The 24,172-nt window shown below is 44.2% G+C and overlaps 1 protein-coding gene across 3 annotated transcripts in view; it reads right to left on the bottom strand.

The window, feature by feature from the left end:
- The window catches only part of CACNB2 (calcium voltage-gated channel auxiliary subunit beta 2), a 324,896-nt gene that overhangs the window by 283,883 nt on the left and 16,841 nt on the right, over positions 1 to 24,172 (bottom strand). For all 3 annotated transcript variants that reach the window (XM_056519211.1, XM_056519216.1, XM_056519212.1), the window contains exon 2: positions 5,997 to 6,089. In XM_056519211.1, coding sequence (XP_056375186.1) covers positions 5,997 to 6,089 — 93 coding nt within the window. The remainder of the gene's footprint in view (positions 1 to 5,996; positions 6,090 to 24,172) is intronic.

The raw sequence follows: 24,172 nt of genomic DNA, 5'->3' as shown, positions 1-24,172 counted from the left end.
AAAAAAGAAATCCTGGAATACCCCTTTAATGATAGGATGAGCTTTATGGACAAATGCAAAACCAAACTCTCCCCCCCTCCCCCCCAGTTAACAAACCGTGGACCATAGCCGAACAAGTAATTGAAAAATACAGTGCAGGCCATAATAACATTTAGCAAACTTGCATTTTTTTTTTTCAAAGTTAAAAGAAGTTCTCTTATTATCAATCTACGTCAAATGTAATCTGCCCCGAAGCTGTTTTACAGGCCCACAATAACCACAGGGTACATGGGAAATAGAAGGATTTTTAATTGAGAAAAAAATATTAAATAACATAGTCCCAGAAATAGAATTCCTGCCCAACGTTTCTCTGGCTCTCTATTTAGTATCATTATGACAAACTGCTCAGGGAAACACTGAAGAAAAAGATGACAAATATGAAGTAGTTCTCCATATACTATCATAGAACTAGAGAAACCAAACATCTAGAAAACCCAAAAGATTGTACAGAAAGGACAGAACGTTCAAAAAGAGTTAAAATCAAGTATTATAGATAGATATGAGATAGATAGAGTAGATAGATCTTAGATAGATAGGAGATAGATAGATATGAGATAGATAGATATGATATAGATAGATCGATAGATAGATAAATAGATAGATAGATACTGTATATAGATAGATATGAGATAGATAGAGTGGATAGATCTTAGATAGATAGATAGGATATAGATAGATAGATATGAGATAGATAGATAGATATGAAATAGATAGATAGATAGATATATAAGAGATATATAGATAGATAGGTGATAGATAGATATGAGATAGATAGAGTGGATAGATCTTAGATAGATAGATAGGAGATAGATAGATAGATAGATAGATAGATAGATAGATATGAGATAGATAGATATGAGATACATAGATAGATAGATAGATAGATAGATAGATACAACCAAAGAATAAGTTGGCCAGCACTATTAATTCCAAACTATTGTAAAGACCTGGCTTGCAGGTGCAGGCTGCTGGGCTAAATATACAGCAACAGGAGAATACAGCAGCACACTGCTAGCACAAAGTTATAGATGAAACATGAGTATATAGATAAAACATGAGTATATAGATAGAACATGAGTATATAGATAGAACATGAAAAGCTATACAGCTTTAATGCAATAAATGAAGATATGAAACTATGAAATTATGAGGTACTTAGCTTGCAAATTTGGCGTTTCATATCTTCATTTATTGCATTACAGCTGTATAGCTTTTCATGTTCTATCTATTTACTCATGTTTTATCTATATACTCATGTTTCATCTATATCTTTGTGCTAGCAGTGTGCTGCTGTATTCTCCTGTTGCTGTATATTTAGCCCAGCAGCTTGCACCTGCAAGCCAGGTCTTTACAATAGTTTGGATCAATAGTGCTGGCCAACTTATTCTTTGGTTGTATTACACATACGGGGGACTGGCTACCTCCATGTTGGCTCCTGCACCCCACCCACCTCTATTAGGTGTATATAAGGTGCCTTGGATGTTTCAGACCTTGCAATGCCTGCTGTATTGTTCACACAGAGGCATATTCATAGTGCAGGGTCCGTCCCAGAATGAGGTCCCCTTACCGTGGTGGGACGGTCCACGCTATTTGGCGCCAAATTTGCAAGCTAAGTACCTCATAATTTCATAGTTTCATATCTTCATTTATTGCATTACAGCTGTATAGCTTTTCATGTTCTATCTATATACTCATGTTTTATCTATATACTCATGTTTCATCTATATCTTTGTGCTAGTAGTGTGCTGCTGTATTCTCCTGTTGCTAGATAGATAGATAGATAGATAGATAGATAAGAGATATATAGATAGATAGGTAGGTGATAGATAGATAGAGTGGATAGATCTTAGGTAGATAGATAGATAGATAGATAGATAGATAGATACAGTGTATGGATAGATAGATAGATAGATAGATAGATAGATAGATGATAGATAGATAGATAGATATGAGATAGATAGATATATGTATACATACAGTGGATAGATCTGAGATAGATAAATAGATAGGAGATAGATGATAGATAGATAGATAGATAGATAGATAGATATGAGATATATAGATAAATAGATATGAGATAGATAGATAGATAGATATGAGATAGATAGATAGATAGATATGAGATACATAGATATATATGAGATAGAAAGACAGATAGATATGAGATATGTCACGATCCCGGCTGGTAGGAGGTGGATCCTCTGTGCCAGAGAGGGATTGGCGAGGACCGTGCTAGTGGACCGGTTCTAAGTCACTACAGGTTTTCACCAGAGCCCGCCGCAAAGCGGGATGGTCTTGCTGCGGCGGTAGTGACCAGGTCGTATCCACTAGCAACGGCTCAACCTCTCTGACTGCTGAAGATAGGCGCGGTACAAGGGAGTAGACAAAGGCAAGGTCGCACGTAGCAGAAGGTCGGGGCAGGCAGCAAGGATCGTCGTCAGGGGCAACGGCAGGAGGTCTGGAACACGGGCTAGGAACAAACAAGGGAACGCTTTCACTAGGCACAAGGGCAACAAGATCCGGCGAGGGAGTGCAGGGGAAGTGAGGTATATATAAGGAGTGCACAGGTGAACACACTAATTAGAACCACTGCGCCAATCAGCGGCGCAGTGGCCCTTTAAATCGCAGAGACCCGGCGCGCGCGCGCCCTAGGGAGCGGGGCCGCGCGCGCCGGGACAGGACCGACGGAGAGCGAGTCAGGTACGGGGACCGGGGTGCGCATCGCGAGCGGGCGCCACCCGCATCGCGAATCGCATCCCGGCTGGAGGCGGTACCGCAGCGCACCCGGTCAGTGGATCTGACCGGGGCGCTGCAGCAACGAGGATGAGGCGAGCGCTCCGGGGAGGAACGGGGACCCGGAGCGCTCGGCGTAACAGTACCCCCCCCCTTGGGTCTCCCCCTCTTCTTGGGGCCAAAGAACCTGAGGAAAAAAAACTCAATTTTTTTGTGATGAGGTCCGATGCACATTAGGAGGGGTTCCGTGCGGTAACGCACGGCACAGTCCACTCTTTCATTGTCAACACAATTGATGTAGAGGGGTCCGGCGAGACTGGTCACAGGGACGTTGAACCTGTTGATAAGAGAGGCCAAAAAAAAATTTCCTGCAGATCCGGAATCCAAGAAGGCCATAGTAGAGAAGGAGAAGGTAGAGGAAGATATCCGCACAGGCACAGTAAGGCGTGGAGAAGCAGAGTTGACATCAAGAACTGTGTCACCTTTGTGCGGAGTCAGCGTACGTCTTTCCAGGCGGGGAGGACGGATAGGACAATCCTTCAGGAAGTGTTCGGTACCGGCATAGTACAGGCAAAGATTCTCCATGCGGCGTCGTGTCCTCTCTTGAGGTGTCAAGCGAGACCGGTCAACTTGCATAGCCTCCACGGCGGGAGGCACAGGAACGGTTTGCAGAGGACCAGAGGAGAGAGGAGCCGGGGAGAAAAAACGCCTCGTGCGAACAAAGTCCATATCCAGGCGGAGCTCCAGACGCCATCCGGAAAAACGCATGTCAATGCGAGTGGCAAGATGAATGAGTTCATGTAGGTTAGCAGGAGTCTCTCGTGCGGCCAGAACATCTTTAATGTTGCTGGATAGGCCTTTTTTAAAGGTCGCGCAGAGAGCCTCACTATTCCAGGACAACTCGGAAGCAAGAGCACGGAACTGAATGGCGTACTCGCCAACGGAAGAAACACCCTGGGCCAGGTTCAGCAGGGCAGTCTCGGCAGAAGAAGCTCGGGCAGGCTCCTCGAAGACACCACGGACCTCAGCGAAGAAGGACTGGACTGTGGCTGTGGCAGGATCATTGCGGTCCCAGAGTGGTGTGGCCCCAGACAAGGCCTTTCCAGAAAGGAGACCACGGCAGAGTCTAGAGTCCTCATCAAATTTGTCCGGCAGGGACAAGCAGGGGTTAGGAGCGGCCGGTTGCTGCGGAGGAGTTGCAGGAGCCGGCGGAGGAGATGGTTGTTGCAGTTGCAGCTGCTGTGTCAGTGACAGCAGCTGCTGTAACTGTGACTTCAGTTGCTGTGTCACGGTGGACAAGTATGCCAGCTGGTGATTTTGTTGGGTGATCATCGTGGAAATGTCGGCAAGACTTGACAGCGGCACCTCAGCGGAATCCATGGCCGGACGCTGCGGAGGAGTTGCAGGAGACGGCGGAGGAGATGGTTGTTGCAGTTGCAGCTGCTGTGTCAGTGACAGCAGCTGCTGTAACTGTGACTTCAGTTGCTGTTTCACGGAGGACAAGTATGCCAGCTGGTGATTTTGTTGGGTGATCATCGTGAAAATGTCGGCAAGACTTGACAGCGGCACCTCAGCGGAATCCATGGCCGGATCTACTGTCACGATCCCGGCTGGTAGGAGGTGGATCCTCTGTGCCAGAGAGGGATTGGCGAGGACCGTGCTAGTGGACCGGTTCTAAGTCACTACAGGTTTTCACCAGAGCCCGCCGCAAAGCGGGATGGTCTTGCTGCGGCGGTAGTGACCAGGTCGTATCCACTAGCAACGGCTCAACCTCTCTGACTGCTGAAGATAGGCGCGGTACAAGGGAGTAGACAAAGGCAAGGTCGGACGTAGCAGAAGGTCGGGGCAGGCAGCAAGGATCGTCGTCAGGGGCAACGGCAGGAGGTCTGGAACACGGGCTAGGAACAAACAAGGGAACGCTTTCACTAGGCACAAGGGCAACAAGATCCGGCGAGGGAGTGCAGGGGAAGTGAGGTATATATAAGGAGTGCACAGGTGAACACACTAATTAGAACCACTGCGCCAATCAGCGGCGCAGTGGCCCTTTAAATCGCAGAGACCCGGCGCGCGCGCGCCCTAGGGAGCGGGGCCGCGCGCGCCGGGACAGGACCGACGGAGAGCGAGTCAGGTACGGGGACCGGGGTGCGCATCGCGAGCGGGCGCCACCCGCATCGCGAATCGCATCCCGGCTGGAGGCGGTACCGCAGCGCACCCGGTCAGTGGATCTGACCGGGGCGCTGCAGCAACGAGGATGAGGCGAGCGCTCCGGGGAGGAACGGGGACCCGGAGCGCTCGGCGTAACAAGATAGATATGAGATAGATATGAGATAGATATGTAGATAGATAGATAGATAGATAGATACAGTGTATGGATAGATAGATATGAGATAGATAGATATGAGATAGATAGATATGTAGATAGATAGATATGAGATAGATAGATATGAGAAAGATAGATATGTAGATAGATAGATATGAGATAGATAGATATGAGAAAGAAAGATATGAGATAGATAGATATGAGATAGATAGATAGATAGATATGAGAAAGATAGATATGAAATAGATATATAGATAGATCTGAGATAGATAGATATGTAGATAGATAGATAGATATATAGATAGATACAGTGTATGGATAGATAGATAGATATGAGATAGATAGATAGATAGATATGAGATAGATAGATATGAGATAGAAAGACAGATAGATATGAGATAGATAGATAGATATGTAGATAGATAGATATGAGATAGATAGATATGAGAAAGATAGATATGAGATAGATAGATATGAGATAGATAGATATGAGAAAGATAGATATGTAGATAGATAGATATGAGATAGATATATAGATAGATATGAGATAGATAGATAGATAGATATGAGAAAGATAGATATGTAGATAGATAGATAGGAGGAAAGAGCAGCTGAAAAGAGCAACTCTTTTTCTCTTAAAAACTATGTATTACACATACAGCCCATTGATTACAATAGGCAGGGCACCATGTAATGTTTCATTTCTCCTATGATGGCACCACAATGGAATTTATCATATATTGCACAAATCACAAGCAACCATGGGGTGTCCACCAGCATCTCACAATAAGGGACATTTCTAACATATAGATGTTGTCAAATGTGAAAAACCCCATTAAACTACAATATTTATATGAATCCTTTAATGAATCAACACACATCAGGACATTTCTGATCACAGTACCTGCCGCACAAAGCTGTTTGAGGTAGTGTCAGAAGACGTGCTCCCATCTGATCCTTTGAATCGATTTTTCCGTCTTGCTCCTTTTCCATAGGTCTGAAAAAACACAGCAGGTTGTTACATCAATGGAAATGTTTTATCACAGTATGAATTGTACAAACTGTATTATAAAATATGGAGAGTTAAAATATGACATCAATAATTGTATTTCTGCATCCGGAAAATCTACAAAAAAAAACAAATTTTATTTGTTTTGACCTTTTTTTTTTTTTAGTTTCCATGATGATACTTGGAAACCATCAACAAGCTGGTTTACTGTTGTTTGTATGTAGATATATATATATATATATATATATATATATATATATATAGTGTCCCGGTGCAGGGACACCTTGTACTGTTCCTGTCCTAAGTCCCCTCAGGAAGAGTCCCTGCAGTCCATAGGGCTCTTCTGCAGGACTCCCCCCCCCCCCCCTTTCTTATCAGCTACACCTTATATGAATGCATTGTAAATGTATTGTACATATTGTCTATTCTATATAAAGTTGTATAAATGTATAGGAAATTCCTGGGTCATGTGATACTGTCATGTGATGTACCCAGAGTTCCCTGGGTTCAGGACCTACAGGCTTGCGTCACGACAAATCAGGGGTTAATACCACCAGACCCTGCAACACCGTTGCAACACCCCAGACACTATATATATATATATATATATATATATATATATATATGCTTTTGTTTTTATTGTATTTGCTGGTAGTGTGAATATCTAGGCAACATGGTTGAATACCAAGTTACTGATTGTTAACATCCAAATAATTTAGTAAATAAAATATTCAGGTATTTAAAGGGAATCTGTCCCTATGCTGAATCTTTTCCCACAATGAAACATATCAATCTGCTCAGCTACTCCTGCTCTATAACATGATGCCAGTAGATTAGATAGCATTTTCATGGTGACAGGTCCCGTTTAAGGATGAAATGAGATTTCCATCTTAACATATTTCTGTATATCCGTCATGCACACTCACCATCACTAGTCCTACAGCGCCATTTGTTTTATTCCAGTGGTAGCTGCGTGTGATGAAGGCAGATCTTGTTACCCTAGGGGCAGATGGCATTAACCCCTTGTATTCGTGACGCCAGGGTGTGGTTTAGCCTAAAACCACCGAAAAGTATACCGCTAGATCCTGGGCTAGGCCCGGGGGCAATAAAGGCTCTGACGCCAAGTTACGGACAATGGTAGCTTTACTGAGGGTAGTAAGATGGTAAAGTCTATACAGTTCAGCCAGGGCCCAAGGAGGTGACCAGTGACACAGAGACCTTAAGGACTTGCTGGGACTTGTAGTAGGACTGGACAATTGAATGCAGACCACGCTGACTCTACAGATGACAGGGACTGACTTGACTTGACTCATAAAGCTGTGACTTTATCTTACTTGACTTGATGGCGGCTGCAGGACTGGACTTTGAGGTCTCCAACACTCTGGACACACACACTAGACAAGACTGCACTGGACCTCAGCAGAAGAGAGAGAGAAGCGCCACCCAGGGCTTATATGGGGAGACTAGCAGGGAGCCTATAGGTCACTCTTGGGATCACCTTCTCACTGGTACCTCCTGGGTAACAATCACATGATATATCACATGGTACAACTCTTAAAGTGACATTACATTTTATAACACTTTACATGGTAAAACATATTTACAATGGGGAAACAAGTGCAGGGGGCCTTGGGGACACTGAAGGAGGCCGTCTGACAGGACAACAAGAGCACGGGGTAACACTTCCTGTACTGGGCCACCTCACCAGCACAACTATTTCCATATGTTTTATTACCTAACTTGGTCATGTGATCACCAGCCTGACACAAAGTTACTGTGCTTAATGTTTGTCAGAGGTAGCCAGTCCTAAGTCAGCTGACATCCTATGAACTAGAGCATAACATTATTACCTACTATATCCCATCCTGCTCGCTTCCAGACCCTACCCCACCCAAATCTGTATGCTGCTGCTATTTCTATGGGATCAGGATATATAGTAGATACACACCTGAGGCTGTGTTCACACACGTTTTTTGATGCCTTTTTCCCCCTACATCGAGGCCAACATGGTGATATTTTATCGCAATTGTGCAAAGCACAGTAAAAACGTGTCATTTTCACCACGATTGTGAAAAATCTCAGCAAAAACAATGAAACAGCAGTAAAAAATGTATTTAAAAATGCAGTAAGAATTCAAGGTGCGAACACAGCTATAAAGGCGGCACCCTGCCGCTAGACATGTTATCTCCTATCCAAGGGATAGATGTTAAGATGTCTGATCCCGTGGGTCCCTGAGGCAGTCATTGTGACATCATGTCCCCCTCCCTTGTAACGTTACCTCCCCATGTGACGTCTTGCCACGCCCCCTCAATGCATGTTTATGGGAGGGGTGTGTGACAGCTGTCATGCCATCTCCCATAGACATGCATGGCAGGGGCGTAACAAGACGTGACAACCACTGTCGCCGGGACCCAACGTTCCTTCAGAACGATAGAGGATAAGATCCTTTGGATAGCGGTGGAGTACCCCTTTAAGACTTGGCAATATTTCTTTAAAAAATGCATAAAAACTACACATATTGTGAACTGATCCCAACTCATTTATGAGTCTAATGGGTTCACCTGAGTAATCTCCAGCACCAGCAGCCTAAGTAGATGACCAGGTGCAATGATCAAACTCCTCACTCAAAGGCAGGGGATTCATGGGAAATGTAGGCAGCATTGCAGAATCACTTTAGTGATCGAATTGTAAACCAATATGGAGCCAATCTCATGTCTGCTACATCAGCTAAAATAGGTAACTACAAGGCATACACAAGAACCTCCTCATTATTCTCCAATAACAGCCTATGCTGCACTATATAAGACAAAAAGGGTCATCTAGAAAAGTGTAAATAAGAGGCTGTGAGTAAAATTGAACCAGATGGACATATTACTGGCTGTGACATTGTTCCTGTAGCAGAGATGTCACCCCTGGTGGTACGTGACTGTTCCTGTGTGGTCTGTTGAACTGTTATGTTGTAATGTTTGAGTACTAGTGCCCTCCTATGGAGAGACTGCGCAAATACATGCACCTGTGCACTTTTAATCAATGTGTGGTTGCTGTAAACCAGTGGTCTTCAACCTGCAGACCTCCAGATGTTGCAAAACTACAACTCCCAGCAAGCCCGGACAGCCGTTGGCTGTCCGGGCCTGCTGGGAGTTGTAGTTTTGCAACATCTGGAGGTCCGCAGGTTGGAGACCAGTGCTGTAAACCATATCTCTGAACCCTATCTCTGGATCTCTCAAGTGAATGAGGCTGAGTCGGACGTACTGTAACTAGGCAATGCTCAGACCTCCACCACTGACCAATAGATGGCGTAACCTAGTAATTATGGGTCCTATACAAGATACTGCAAATAACTACATGACGAAAATTACACTCAGCTTTTTCCCATGAATTCACAGATAGTTAACATAAAAACCATGTTAAAAGGCTTATGCCGTAAGTGTTAATCTTGGACCCCTACTCAACATGAAACAGGGGTTCCCACGTGTGAACAGAGTGAAGGTCAAGCATCCGTGCTGCCTCTCCCTTCACTTGCTATGGGAGGGTTGAAGACAGCCGAGTGCTGTACTCTACTATCTCCGTCAGGCCTCTAAAAAGTAAATGGACTGGCAGTGCGCATTTTGTGCAGTATCCCAGTACAGATCCCGATTCCAGAAAAGATGTTGGTTGTCGCATGGTTGTAATGCTTTTACTGCGTTTCACTGCATTTGCCTTATACTGTTGTTTCAGTGAGTGCATTGTAAATCATCTTCTTTACTGACACCTGTTGTTGAAACCTGTAAATCCCAGCGAGAGAGTCCCTATTCACCATCACAGTCCTTAGCCCAGGCTCCCTCATAGCTAGAGGACAGGAATATGTTTCAGACCAGTTAGTTTTGTGTAGTTTAAAGTTAGTTTGAAAGTGAGACAAGTGGTTTTTCTCCTCTCCTCTATAGCTAAGCCTCAACCTTACCAAGCATCGCATAGAAAAAAACTTCTGGCCTCCAGCCAGGAACCTAATCATCCCAGTATATCCTCCCGTCCTATCTAAAGGAATATAAAACATCTATATGAGAAATTCCCTTTGTGAAAGGAGTGTCCACAAGTAATCCCTGTTCTGATGATTAGTGCGGTTCTAGTGGTTGGACCCTATCCAGTGTGTGTCCCAGCTGGAAGTCCGGGACATACTTGGGCCTGGTGCCCAAGGGTCCAAAGGCCCCCCTGCTACAAAAGGAAACACCAGTATTGTAAATGGCACATGGGTATGTATCATTGGGCTGAAGATCACAGGCTTAAAGGGGTATTCCGCTGCCCCAGCGTTTGGAACATTTTGTTCCGAATGCATGGAGCGGGTGACGGGGGTCGTGACGTCACGGCCACACCCTTCGTGATGTCATGCCATGCCCCCTCAATGAAAGTCTATGGGAGGGGGCATGGCGTCACCCCCGCCGCCCACACCCAGCGTTCTAAACAGAGATTGTGGGTGTCCCAGCTGCAGGACCCCCACGATCAGACATCTTATCCCCTATCCTTTGTATAGGGGATAGATGTCTAGGGGCAGAGTACCCCTTTAAGAGAACCTGTATTTTGGCTATGAAGCAGGTTGTACTAAATAGTATGCTGATGGGCTACAATGAATTCACAGAACAAACTATGGGATAACCTTTATTCTAAATTCATTGATGATAACCAGTAGGGACAATGACCTGGGAACTACGATTCGTGAATATGTGAATTGGTCTGTAAGGTCTGTGTATGTATAGAGCAATAAAGATTGATGGGATTATCTGCTCGGCATTCCAGAGAGGAGTATAAAGACCAGAGATGCCGCAAGACACTATAAATGACCATGTGAAATCCTCTTCCTGCAGCTGACCAGTCTCTACTGCATAATACGTAACTTCCAACCACAATAACTTTCCTGTAGAAATACCGATCAACATTCCATAGAGGATTCTAATAATTACTGACTATTTCGGACAATTACTGAAATACTTTGCAAAACAATCTCAATTATATGACTTTAAGAATTCGCCAGAGGGCCTAATGGGGCAAAGCTTCTCACCCTTCAGTTATTCTGTGATGTTTTTCCAGTCCAGGTCCTTGGTATTTTTTACTATTTGTATATTCCATATTGTGCTGCTGCCACTACTACTAACTCGCCCTACACAGTCGCACAGCTCCTGCCTTGTCCATCATGTTCCCTACTGTACTACTACTACACAACCATACGTCTCCTGCCTTGTCCATCATGTTCCCTACTGTACTACTACTACACAACCATACGTCTCCTGCCTTGTCCATCATGTTTCATAATGTACTACTACTACACAGACAGCATCTCCTGCCGTGCCCATCTTGTTCAATTCTGTAGTGATGCTACTACTACTAACCCTACACAACCATACATCTCATAACTACACAACCATACATGGATACTGAGGACAAGCGGGGCAAAAACTTTCTGTACAACGTAGCAAACAACATATGTATATTTGTGGTTAAAAATGTGTATATTTTTGTTTCTGCAGCTATTGCCTGTGTCTCTGTATAGAGACAAAATACAGGAATTTAGGGCGGGACAAGCAGGGCTCTGTGCAGTGAGGACACGCAGGGTCCTGTACACTGAGAACAAGCAGGGCTCTGTACACTGAGGACAAGCAGGGCTCTGGATACTGAGGACAAGCAGGGCTCTGTACACTGAGGACAAGCAGGGCTCTGTACACTGAGGAAAAACAGGGCTCTGTACACTGAGGACAAGCAGGGTTTTGTGCAGTGAGGACAAGCAGGGCTCTGTACACTGAGGACAAGCAGGGCTCTGGATACTGAGGACAAGCCGGGCTTTGTGCAGTGAGGACAAGCAGGGCTCTGTGCAGTGAGGACAAGCAGGGCTCTGTGCACTGAGGACAAGCAGGGCTCTGTACACTGAGGACAAGCAGGGCTCTGTACACTGAGGACAAGCATGGCTCTGTACACTGAGGACAAGCGGGGCTCTGTACACTGGAGACAAGCAGGGCTCTGTGCAATGAGAACAAGCAGGGCTCTGTGCACTGAGGACAAGCAGGGCTCTGTGCAGTGAGGACAAGCAGGGCTCTGTGCACTGAGGACAAGCAGGGCTCTGTGCACTGAGGACAAGAAGGGCTCTGTACACTGAGGACAAGCAGGGCTCTGTACATTGAGGACAAGCAGGGCTCTGTACACTGAGGACAAGCATGGCTCTGTACACTGAGGACAAGCGGGGCTCTGTACACTGAGGACAAGCAGGGCTCTGTGCAATGAGGACAAGCAGGGCTCTGTGCACTGAGGACAAGCAGGGCTCTGTGCAGTGAGGACAAGCAGGGCTCTGTGCACTGAGGACAAGCAGGGATCTGTGCACTGAGGACAAGCAGGGCTCTGTACACTGAGGACAAGCAGGGGTCTGTACATTGAGGACAAGCAGGGCTCTGTACACTGAGGACAAGCAGGGTTTTGTGCAGTGAGGACAAGCAGGGCTCTGTGCACTGAGGACAAGCAGGGATCTGTGCACTGAGGACAAGCAGGGCTCTGTACACTGAGGACAAGCAGGGGTCTGTACATTGAGGACAAGCAGGGCTCTGGTACACTGAGAACAAGCAGGGTTTTGTGCAGTGAGGACAAGCAGGGCTCTGTGCACTGAGGACAAGCAGGGCTCTGTACACTGAGGACAAGCAGGACTCTGTACACTGAGGACAAGCAGGGCTCTGTACACTGAGGACAAGCAGGGTTTTGTGCAGTGAGGACAAGCAGGGCTCTGTGCACTGAGGACAAGCAGGGTTTTGTGCATTGAGGACAAGCAGGGCTCTGTGCACTGAGGACAAGCAGGGCTCTGTGCACTGAGGACAAGCAGGGCTCTGTGCACTGAGGACAAGCAGGGCTCTGCACACTGAGGACAAGCAGGGCTCTGTACACTGAGGACAAGCAGGGCTCTGTACACTGAGGACAAGCAGGGCTCTGTACACTGAGGACAAGCAGGGTTTTGTGCAGTGAGGACAAGCAGGGCTCTGTGCACTGAGGACAAGCAGGGCTCTGTACACTGAGGACAAGCAGGACTCTGTACACTGAGGACAAGCAAGGTTTTGTGCAGTGAGGACAAGCAGGGCTCTGTGCACTGAGGACAAGCAGGGTTTTGTGCAGTGAGGACAAGCAGGGCTCTGTGCACTGAGGACAAGCAGGGCTCTGTACACTGAGGACAAGCAGGACTCTGTACACTGAGGACAAGCAAGGTTTTGTGCAGTGAGGACAAGCAGGGCTCTGTGCACTGAGGACAAGCAGGGTTTTGTGCAGTGAGGACAAGCAGGGCTCTGTGCAGTGAGGACAAGCAGGGCTCTGTGCACTTAGGACAAGCAGGGCTCTGTGCACTGAGGACAAGCAGGGATCTGTGCACTGAGGACAAGCAGGGCTCTGTACACTGAGGACAAGCAGGGCTCTGTACACTGAGGACAAGCAGGGCTCTGTAAACTGAGGACAAGCAGGGTTTTGTGCAGTGAGGACAAGCAGGGCTCTGTGCACTGAGAACAAGCAGGGCTCTGTACACTGAGGACAAGCAGGACTCTGTACACTGAGGACAAGCAGGGCTCTGTACACTGAGGACAAGCAGGGTTTTGTGCAGTGAGGACAAGCAGGGCTCTGTGCACTGAGGACAAGCAGGGTTTTGTGCAGTGAGGACAAGCAGGGCTCTGTGCACTGAGGACAAGCAGGGCTCTGTGCACTGAGGACAAGCAGGGCTCTGTGCACTGAGGACAAGCAGGGCTCTGTACACTGAGGACAAGCAGGGCTCTGTACACTGAGGACAAGCAGGGCTCTGTACACTGAGGACAAGCAGGGCTCTGTACACTGAGGACAAGCAGGGTTTTGTGCAGTGAGGACAAGCAGGGATCTGTACACTGAAGACAAGCAGGGCTCTGTACACTGAGGACAAGCAGGGCTCTGTGCACTGAGGACAAGCAGGGTTTTGTGCAGTGAGGACAAGCAGGGATCTGTACACTGAAGACAAGCAGGGCTCTGTACACTGAGGACAAGCAGGGTTTTGTGCAGTGAGGACAAGCAGGGCTCTGTGCACTGAGGACAAGCAGGGCTCTGTACACTGAGGACAAGCAGGACTCTGTACACTGAGGACAAGCAGGGCTCTGTACACTGAGGACTAGCAGGGTTTTGTGCAGTGAGGACAAGCAGGCCTCTGTGCACTGAGGACAAGCAGGGCTCTGTACACTGAGGACAAGCAGGGTTTTGTGCAGTGAGGACAAGCAGGGCGGAAGATAGTAACGGGAGAAAAAGTGCATGCAAAATAACAAAATAACATCCGTTATTAATAACGGACTATAACGGATTAAAACGGATAATGTAAAAATCCCACAGACTATAATGGGATTTTCTAACGGACGTTTAATGGCCGATTTTCAGGGTTTTCATAACGGAACATCAAACGGATCTTTAAAATGGATGAATTTTAACGTGTGAAAGCAGCCTTAGCTCTTTCTGAGCTGGCTAAATACTGAGCCATGGGAAAAAAACACTTGCGAGTTAGTGTTTGGGTAGAGGACTAGTAAACAGTGACCCCTAACCCTAATCCTATATACTTGCCCTCCACACCACCCCCAAGTTTGCTTAACCCTACGTGGGCAAGAGCAGCACTGCCAGGAGAAGCGCAATGAGCAGAATGGCCATCGATTGTTTCTGCCTGAGAGTGATGTTAGTTTTTGCTGGACACAGCGGGGAGCGCCATGTGTGTTTGCAACTGCGCAGCAGTCTAAACAGCTTTTGCATTACTGGAAGTAACATGGGACCAATTTTCTGATGGGGTTGATTATGTCACACATTACGAGTACAAAGAGGAGACCTTTTTTACCGTCTTTACAGCTTATTTATTATCACTTTACAGTCCACACAATTTTTTTCTGATCACACGTCTAAAGAATTAAAGGGGTATTCCAGGCAAAAACATTTTATCCCCTATCCAAAGGATAGGGGATAAGATGTCTGATCGCGGGGATCCCTATGCAGGAGTTGCGTCTCCAGTTTCGGAAACCTCCGGGTTTCGGGGACTGGGGACATGACGTCAAGTCACTGTGGTGACTAGGTGGTGCAGGTAATAGTGTAGGGTATGTTGGTATTAACCCTATGTTGTCGTGACGCCAGGATGCAGTTTCCTTAGATAAATGGTCCTACTGCCAACCGTCCCAGAAACGGTATTGAGAAATAATTGAATGTCCACAGCAGATATTTGATGAAACCGGAAAAAACTTTACTGCATATTTTATGCAACTGCAGTTAACAAAACAATTTTTGTATAGAGGTCAGTAGTTCAGGTTCCTCGCAGGTTTGCTGGGACTTCTGAATACAATGAGCTTTGGTTTGCTAGCCACTGTGCTACTCGTTTGAAGATATGTCTATGTTTTTGCCCTGAATACCCCTTTAAATGCCAGATACCGGTTAACTTAGAATGTTCATTGGACTCCCATTTAAAAAAAAAAAAAAAACTTAAAATAATAAACATATTTGATATTGCAGCAGGCAGAATGTTTATGATCCCGCACAGTACAAGGCCTAAAATAAAAAAAATAACAAACTCCAAGAATGCAGATTTTTGGTCACATCATATGTCAGAAAAAATGTTATAAAAAGTGATCAAAAAGTCCCATCAAAACAATATAGGTATCAATAAAAACTACAAATCATATAAATCTACTGCAGATCAGAAAAACTAAAATGACATAGTTTATATTTTGATAATTAACCCCTTAATGATCACAGACATATATTTACGTCGTATCTGCGGGGTCCCGGTTGCTATCAGCACCCAGGACCTGCAGCTAATACTGGACATTGCCGATCGGGGTGATGTCCGGTATTAACCCTTTAGACGCCACAATGCATGTAGTTATGATTTTTTCCAGAAGTACAACAAAATAAAACCTATATAAGTAGGGGATAATTTTAACCATATGGACCTACATAATAATGATAGGGTGTCATTTTTACAGAAAAATGCACTGCGTAGAAACGGAAGCCCCCGTTTTGTTGCACAATGATTTTTTTTTCCATTTTGCCGGGAATTTTTGGGTAAAATGACTAATGTCACTGCAAAGTATAATTGGTGGCGCAAAAAATAAGCCAAAATATGGACTTTTTGGTGGGAAATTTAAAGGATTAAAAGGTAAGGAGGAAAAATGAAAATGCAAAAACTGAAAAACGCTCGGTCCTAAAGGGGTTAACCCCTTAAGGACCAGACGTTTTTCGGTTTTTGCTCTTTCGTTTTTTCCTCCTTACCTTTAAAAAATCATAACTCTTAAAATTTTGCACCTAAAAATCTGTATTATGGCTTATTTTTTGCGCCACTAATTCTACTTTGTAATGATATTAGTCGTTTTACCCAAAAATCTACGGCGAAATGGGAAAAAAAAATCATTGTGCGACAAAATTGAAAAAATACAGCCATTTTGTAACTTTTGGGGGCTTCCGTTTCTACGTAGTACATTTTTCGGTAAAAATAACACCTTATTTTTATTCTCTAGGTCCATACGGCTAAAATGATACCCTACTTATATAGGTTTGATTTTGTATTGCTTCAGAAAAAAATCATAACTACATGCGGGAAAATGTATACGATTAAAATTGTCATCTTCTGACCCCTATAACTTTTTTATTTTTCCGTTTTCAGGGCGGTATGAGGGCTCATTTTTTGCGCCGTGATCTGAAGTTTTTGTCGGTACCATTTTTGCATTGATCTGACTTTTTGATCGCTTTTTATTCATCTTTTCATGGTATAAAAAGTGACCAAAAATACGCTATCTTGGATTTTGAATTTTTTTGCGCGTACTCCATTGACCGTTCGGTTTAATTAGTGGTATATTTTTTTTAAATCGGACATTTCCGCACGCAGCGATACCACATATATTTATTTTTGTTTTTATTTACACAGTTTTTTTTTAATTATTGGAAATGCCAGGTGATTCCAACTTTTATTAGGGGAAGGGATAATTCAAAGGGTTAATGATTTTTTTACACTTTTCTTTTGCAATATTATAGCTCCTATAGGGGGCTATAACATTGCATTTACTGATCTTTAACTGTGTTCAATGCATCTCCATAGGGATGCATTGATCAAGGTACTCATACGTCCTTGGTCCTTAAGGGGTCCAAGTACATTAATAATAACTATATAAATTGGGTATCATTTTTATGCCATTGACCTACAGAATAAAGATAATATGGCATTTTTTTTTACCATAAAGTGCACTGCGTGAAAACAAAATCCCACCAAATGATGCAAAGTTGCGGTTTTCTTCTTCATTTCCCCTCACAAATGATAATTTTGGGTTTTACCGTACACTTTATGGTAAAATTAAAGGGGTCATTACAATGTATAATTGGTCAGGCAATAAACAAGCCCCAATATCGGTCTGTAGATGGAAAATATAAGAGTTATAGCTCTCAAAAGGCGTGGAGGAAAAAAATAAATAAAAGAAAATAGTCTGTATCCTTATAGCGTACCTATCATATTACAGAAAAATAAAAAATTCTTCTATATATTACTGACTAGGTCATGCAGATTCTTTACATGTGTTTATGTGTCTAGCTTCTTTATTTGGCTCTGAAATCTCTCTATTCTGCTGCTCACTCCTTCTGACATCCACAGCTCAGGAAGGGGTGTGTCCAAGGCAAGCACTGAGCCCGCCCTCACTCACCATGCAGTCACTTCCTTCCTGAGTCTGCTGTGCTGTGTCTCTTCATCCAATCACTGCAGGCTGCTCTATAACCCCCTCCTCTCTGTTTTCATGTCGCAGTCTGATAGGACAGGAGTCAGCACAGAAGAGTGCTAGTCCCACCCTCATTTACTGGACTTTGTCCCAGCGTGTGCTTCAGACAAATATGATGCTGCTGCCCCCTAGTGTTCTTTTTTTTTTTTTTTTATAAGTCATGATTTTTATAATATTTTTTTTATGAAGTATATTAGAAAGGTTGAATAGAAAAACAGAGCAAATTTCTTTCAAAAGCCACTACGCGTCTGTCCCCAGGTTGTGTGTGGTATTGCAGCTCAGTTCCAGTTGAAGTGAATGGAGCCAAGTAGTAAAACCACACCCAACCTGGGGACAGACATGGAGCTGTTTTCGAAAGAAATTAGCTGTGTTTTTCTAGTCCTGGATAATCCCTTTAATGTTTTGCCAAGATGTTCAAAATATAAGAAGTTTTTGATTCTGACAGTGCAATTTAAGGGGTTAAAGGGGTACTCTGGTGATTTTTTTCTTTTTTATAAATCAACTGGTGCAAGAAAGTTAAACAGATTTGTAAATTACATCTATTTGAAAATGTTAATCCTTCCAGTACTTATCATCTGCTATATAGTACAGAGGAAGTTCATTTATTTTTGAATTTCCTTTCTGTCTGACCACAGTGCTCTCTGCTGACACCTCTCCGTCTGCCGAACTGTCCAGAGCAAGAGCAAATCCCCATAGCAAACTTCTGACATGGACAGAGGAGTCAGCAGAGAGCACTGTGGTCAGAGAGAGAAAATAAATTCAAAAAGAAAAGAACGTCCTCTGTAGTATACAGCCACTGTAAGTACTGGAAGGATTAAGATTTTTTTTTAATAGAAGTAATTTACAAATCTGTATAACCTTCTGGCACCAGTTGATTAAAGAAAAAAAAAAAAAAGGTTCTCCACTGGAGTATCCCTTTAAGGACTCTTTGTGGATTCATCTACAGGATGCTAGTGGGAAATGAAAAAGTTGCTTTATTTGGTTATTTTTTTATGTAATGTGTTTCTGAAAGCCAGTTTTACCCAACCAGGATGCCTCTAGCTGCTGCAAAACTACAACTCCCAGCATGCTCGGACAGCCTTCGGCTGTCCGAGCATGCTGGGAGTTGTAGTTTTACAACAGTTGGAGGCACCCTGGTTGGGAAACACTGCTATAGGCAGACACCACTGTTAACCGGAAGAGCAACCAGCTCTGTAGTGCTATCTGCATTGCATAAGCCTTTATCCAGACACCAGCTTTATGTCCTAAAATACACAACTATAAAACATTCTGCAGAGTTGCTGATATAAAAGGAAGACGATGAGATATTTGTAGAAAGGGAATTATACAAGCCAGGAATCTGGACTTATACCCCATCTCACCCTTCACAAGGCCATGCCATGCCTCTTGCACTTTGCATCTCCTAACCCATTAGTGAAGTGTAACCATGAGCTTCGTGGGCACTACCATCGGTGCCAAGAGAACACAGATGGGCCAACAGATTAATGAAACAGATGACAGATCTAAGTGATCACATGTGGAAACATAGAATATTAGTAATGCTTTAAAGGGGTATTCTCCGGGATTTTTTTTATTTGACTATGCTACAGGGGCTGTCAAGTTAGTGTAGTTCATAATATAGTGTCTGTATCTGTGTTTCATTGTGGTCTCTTTATTCTGTAATTCCCCCCCCCCCCCCCCAATATTTTGTTTTAACAGCATACAAAATGAGTGTCATCTCAGGTTTTCCCAGGTTGCAATGCGGCCCAAGACATCACATCACTAGTCAGGTGTTCAGAGGGAGCCTGTCTTTGCTTCAATGGGTGGAGCGATTGCTGGGTGGGAAGAAGATCATTCTACAGTGAATTGTAGTTTTGCAACAGCCGGAGGCAACCTGGTCAGAAAACACTGGAGAAAAGTGGCCTCACACTTACAAACAAGGGATCATGGGACTTGTAGTTTAAGGGAATGAACTCCAACAGGAAAAAGCCAGTTCACAAAAAGAGCCACAGTATCATGTTTGACTCAGAACATAGCTTTTTAGCCCCAAGACAAACACAGATTCTTCTAAGCTTGTCCATTACTGTCTGGCAGGTACGTACTAAAATCACCTTAAGGTGGAGAACCCCTTTAATAACGGCATGGCAAACCAAATACTGAGGCTTGGTAAAGATGGGTACAGGTATGGAGGTATTATTTTGCTGAAAATTCCATAGCTTTTCTACTATACAGAGGAATATCTCTATGATCTGTGGTATGAAGGACTCCCGAGAACTGTCTGTACAGTATGTATGAGCCCTACTAGTACAACCTGTTTTTAACCCTTAAAGTAGTATTTCCCAAACAGAGAGCCTCCAGCTGTGCAAAACAATTAGGGAAACAATGTCCACACTGTGAAATATTCCAGAGATTTCACCTGAGGGGCTTCCACCGAAATCCTTTGGTGCTAGGACCGCACAGACCTGCGGTGACACCATTGACAGCAATGCGGTCCGCGAGTAATCTCAGACCAAATGAATAAACATGTTAAAAAAAAATGCATGATTTTATGCAGCAATGCCTGATCGAAATTCCGCGCAAAGATTCCGTAGTGCAAACATATCCTTAGAGGATACTGCGATTTTTTCATTTTTGCATTTTCTTTTTTTGTTTGTTTTCCTCCTTTTTATTATTATTATTTTCTTTTTTTAAATAACCAAATATTTTTCCATTTTTACCCTAAAGGGACATAGAAGGGCTTGTTTTATGCGGGACCAATTGTACTTTGTGATAACATCACTCATTTTACCAAACAAATCTACAGTGAAGTCCCTCCAAAAATTATTTGCAGGGAAAAATTAGGGAAAAAAACTAAAACAATTTTTTAAAATAATTTTGCAACTACTGGGGGTTACGTTTCCATGCAGATTTTTAAATTAAAAATCTTAATCCTTCCAGTACTTATTAGATGCTGTATGCACCAGAGGAAGTTGTGTAGTTCTTTCCAGTCTGACCACAGTGCTCTCTGCTATTGTCAGGAACTGGCAGGAGAGGTTTGATGTTGGGATTTGCTCCTACTCTGGACAGTTCCTGACTTGGACAGAAGTGGCTGCAGAGAGCACTGTGGTCAGACTGAAAAGAACTACACAACTTCCTCTGGAGCATACAGCAGCTGATAAGTACTGGAAGACCTTAAAGGAAATATTCAGCTATGACAACTTATCCCCTATCCACAGGATAGGGGATAAGTGTCTGATCGCTAGGAGTCCGACCGCTGGGACCCCCTGCGAACTCCTGCACGGGGCCCGTGGCCAACAAGCCTCCTCCATGTAGTTCTACGGGAGAGGCGGGGAGGTAGTGTTCATTCCCCCCCCCCCCCCCTCCAATAGAGCTGTAGGGGGGGGGGGGGGGGTGTACCGTTGACCTCATTGAGGTCTACGATATGCGCATTAGCCCTTACAGAGCGGAAATGCCAGGGCCCGTTTGGGAGATTACGGGGGTCAAGCAGTCGAACCCCCACAATCAAACACTAAACTGTGGATACGAGATAGTTGTAATGGCTGCAGTTGTCCTTTAAGGGGTTATACAGCGGGAGGGGTGGTTTTTTCCTAACTATGCTCATTGTGTGGGATATAAAAAAGTAAACCTTTTCTTGTTCCGGTCCCAGATGTGATTGTCTTTATAAGTTTCATTGCGACGTGTCAGGTCCAGGCCCAACGTGTCATACTGTCATTCAGCGAATCGCTAGCCGAGGCGGGACAGTGCTGCTGCCAGCCATCCGCCGAGTGGAAGAATGAAGCATTGAGCCCGGACCCAACATGTCACGCTATAGCTATGGGAGATGATTACATTGGGGGACCAGAGAAGGACACCGGAGGCACTGTGGTAGCACTTGCGGTAAATAGAGATTTTATCTTTATATCACAAACAATGGGCATGGTTAGGAAAAACAGCACTTACGCTGTATAACTCCTTTAAGACTTTTAAACAGACATAACTGACAAATCTGTATAACTTTCTAGCACCAGTTGATTTGAAAACATTTTTTTTCCTCCGGAGTACCCCTTTAATGCCAGGTTTTCCAATAGATAACAGATTATTGTTGGGGTTCAAGCATGTGGACATTGTGTGCTCACCCACTCCTACAGGGGTTGTCCCAAACTTTCCAGTTATGTAATTGTGGTGAGGGTGTGATGAGGGCAGATGTTATTACCCTAGAGGCAGATGGCATTAACCCCTTGTATTTGTGATTCCAGGGCGTCGTTAACCTCTGCACCACCCAAAGGTATGGATCCTGGGCTAGGCACGGAGCAAATAATAACTCTGATGCCAAGTTACGGAACAACAGCAGCTCTACTGAGGCAGACAGATGGAATAGTCTTTACAGCTCAGTGAGGCCCAAGGAGGTGACCAGTGACTTCAGAGACTTTAGGGCTTTCTGGGACTTGTAGTGGATTTGGACAATTTGCTGAAGGCCCACGCTGACTGTATACCGACTGATCTTGACTGACTTGACTAGGACTGACTAGACAGACTTCATCCCGTATGTAGCTTACCAGGTTTTGACTTTCACCTGTGGGGCACTGGATTGGAAGAAGCATGGCTGCAAGACTTGACTTCACTGACCTCAAGAGACTGAACTAGCTCCTCCCAGAAATTATATGGGGGAGACTCTGGAGGGGTCCCATAGGTCACCCTAATAGTCACATGATCACTGGTACCTTCCTTGGTTACAACACTTGGTAACAGTATTTAAAGGCACATAAAAGTATAAAGACATTATAGTAGATAACAAAAGATATAATTAACCATTTACATTACATAGATTAAAGAGGGACTCAGGGGACACCGCAATAGAGTCCGCCTGACAGGATAGCAAGGGTACAGGGATGCAACTCCTGTACTGGGCCACCACATAATAACATATCCACCATACCTGTCCAATTCTAAATATCTGGGCCCCATACAGTCAAAGCTTCTTGAACCCTGTCTAACTTCTCCTGATTTCTATTTTCCACCTATCATGCTGGAAGACAACATGATGATTATCAGCATACAAATCATGTTTTCCTATTTCTCATGTACTGTTCCTCTGTTAGGACCTTTGTGCACCCTTTCAGGCCCATAACACATTAAAGGGGATCCCTGTAGAAGGTCATACTGTAGAAGATGAATTGCTATTATATGGAGCCCATTCGGTAACAGTGCAGCAACTCTCAGTAGGAGTGTGGAGACCAACAGGTGGCAAGTTACCGAAATAGTGTTTATGAAACTTTCATTTACATCTAAGGTCTAAGGTGTCATGTAAATTACATTAAATAGTCCATTGGACTGTTTTTGACTACTCTACCTTTTTTATGGCTCCAAGCAGGCCAGAGGGGGCTGGGCAAACTTTGATCTCCAGACAGGTGTGGGTCCCATGGGGGGGTCATCTTCTGTCATGCATCTATTTAAACTGGTGTCAACAGTTCTACTGATGAAAAAAATAATTTTTTTCATCAGTAGAATTTTATTAGTTTTAATAAACTTATAGGGAGCAGAAGGACACCAGAAGAGCGCTAGCCCGGACCCTGGCATGGAACCAGGAACAGGCACCTGAATGGCAACTAAACTTCTGCCCGCATCAGCCTCAGTGCTTTATTGTTCCTTCGGTCTAGGGTCCGACTGCTATGACCCAGCCATACCAATTTGTTCCTACCTCAGACCAGAGAATCAGTGAAGAACTGAAGAAGCCCAACAGCATGGATGTATAGGGGCTTACAACTATATATGGGGGTAGTATGGAGGCCTACAACTATATATGGGACAGTATAGGGGCTTAAAACTCCACATCATTGGGCAGTATAGGGGCTTACAACGATATATGGTTGCTTATTACTTTATATAGAGGCAGTATAGGGGTCTACAACTATAAATGGGGGCAGTTTAGGTGTCTACAACTATATAGGAGGGCAGTATAGGGACCTACAACTATATATGGTAGCATTACATAACCCTATTCTCTTTTTGCTATTCCAATGTCCTCAAGGAATTATGGTCAGTCTATGCTCAACTCAAGTGCTATGTTTAACCCCGTCGTGACACAACAAATTTTAGCTAAGCATTGGTGAAAATATTTTTCCAGGAAGCCATGATGCCAAGACAAGGCGAGTATTGATTGGTTTATTTTATTGCATTTGGGTCCCTTTTTTGAATATCTAAAACTTCGATAACCTTTTTAAATGTAAACATATTTATGCGGACCACCCTTGTAAAGTATGCTAGAGGACTGGCACATAGAGTTTGCAGGTTGCTATGGAGTTCAACGCAGAACATTACATAGTGCACCATTAAACATGGAGGTTTCCTCCCAGCCTCTGGCATAACATATAC

Source organism: Hyla sarda, chromosome 5 (assembly GCF_029499605.1).
Source record: "Hyla sarda isolate aHylSar1 chromosome 5, aHylSar1.hap1, whole genome shotgun sequence".
Taxonomy (NCBI): domain Eukaryota; kingdom Metazoa; phylum Chordata; class Amphibia; order Anura; family Hylidae; genus Hyla; species Hyla sarda.
This window is presented reverse-complemented; position numbering and strand designations above follow the sequence as displayed.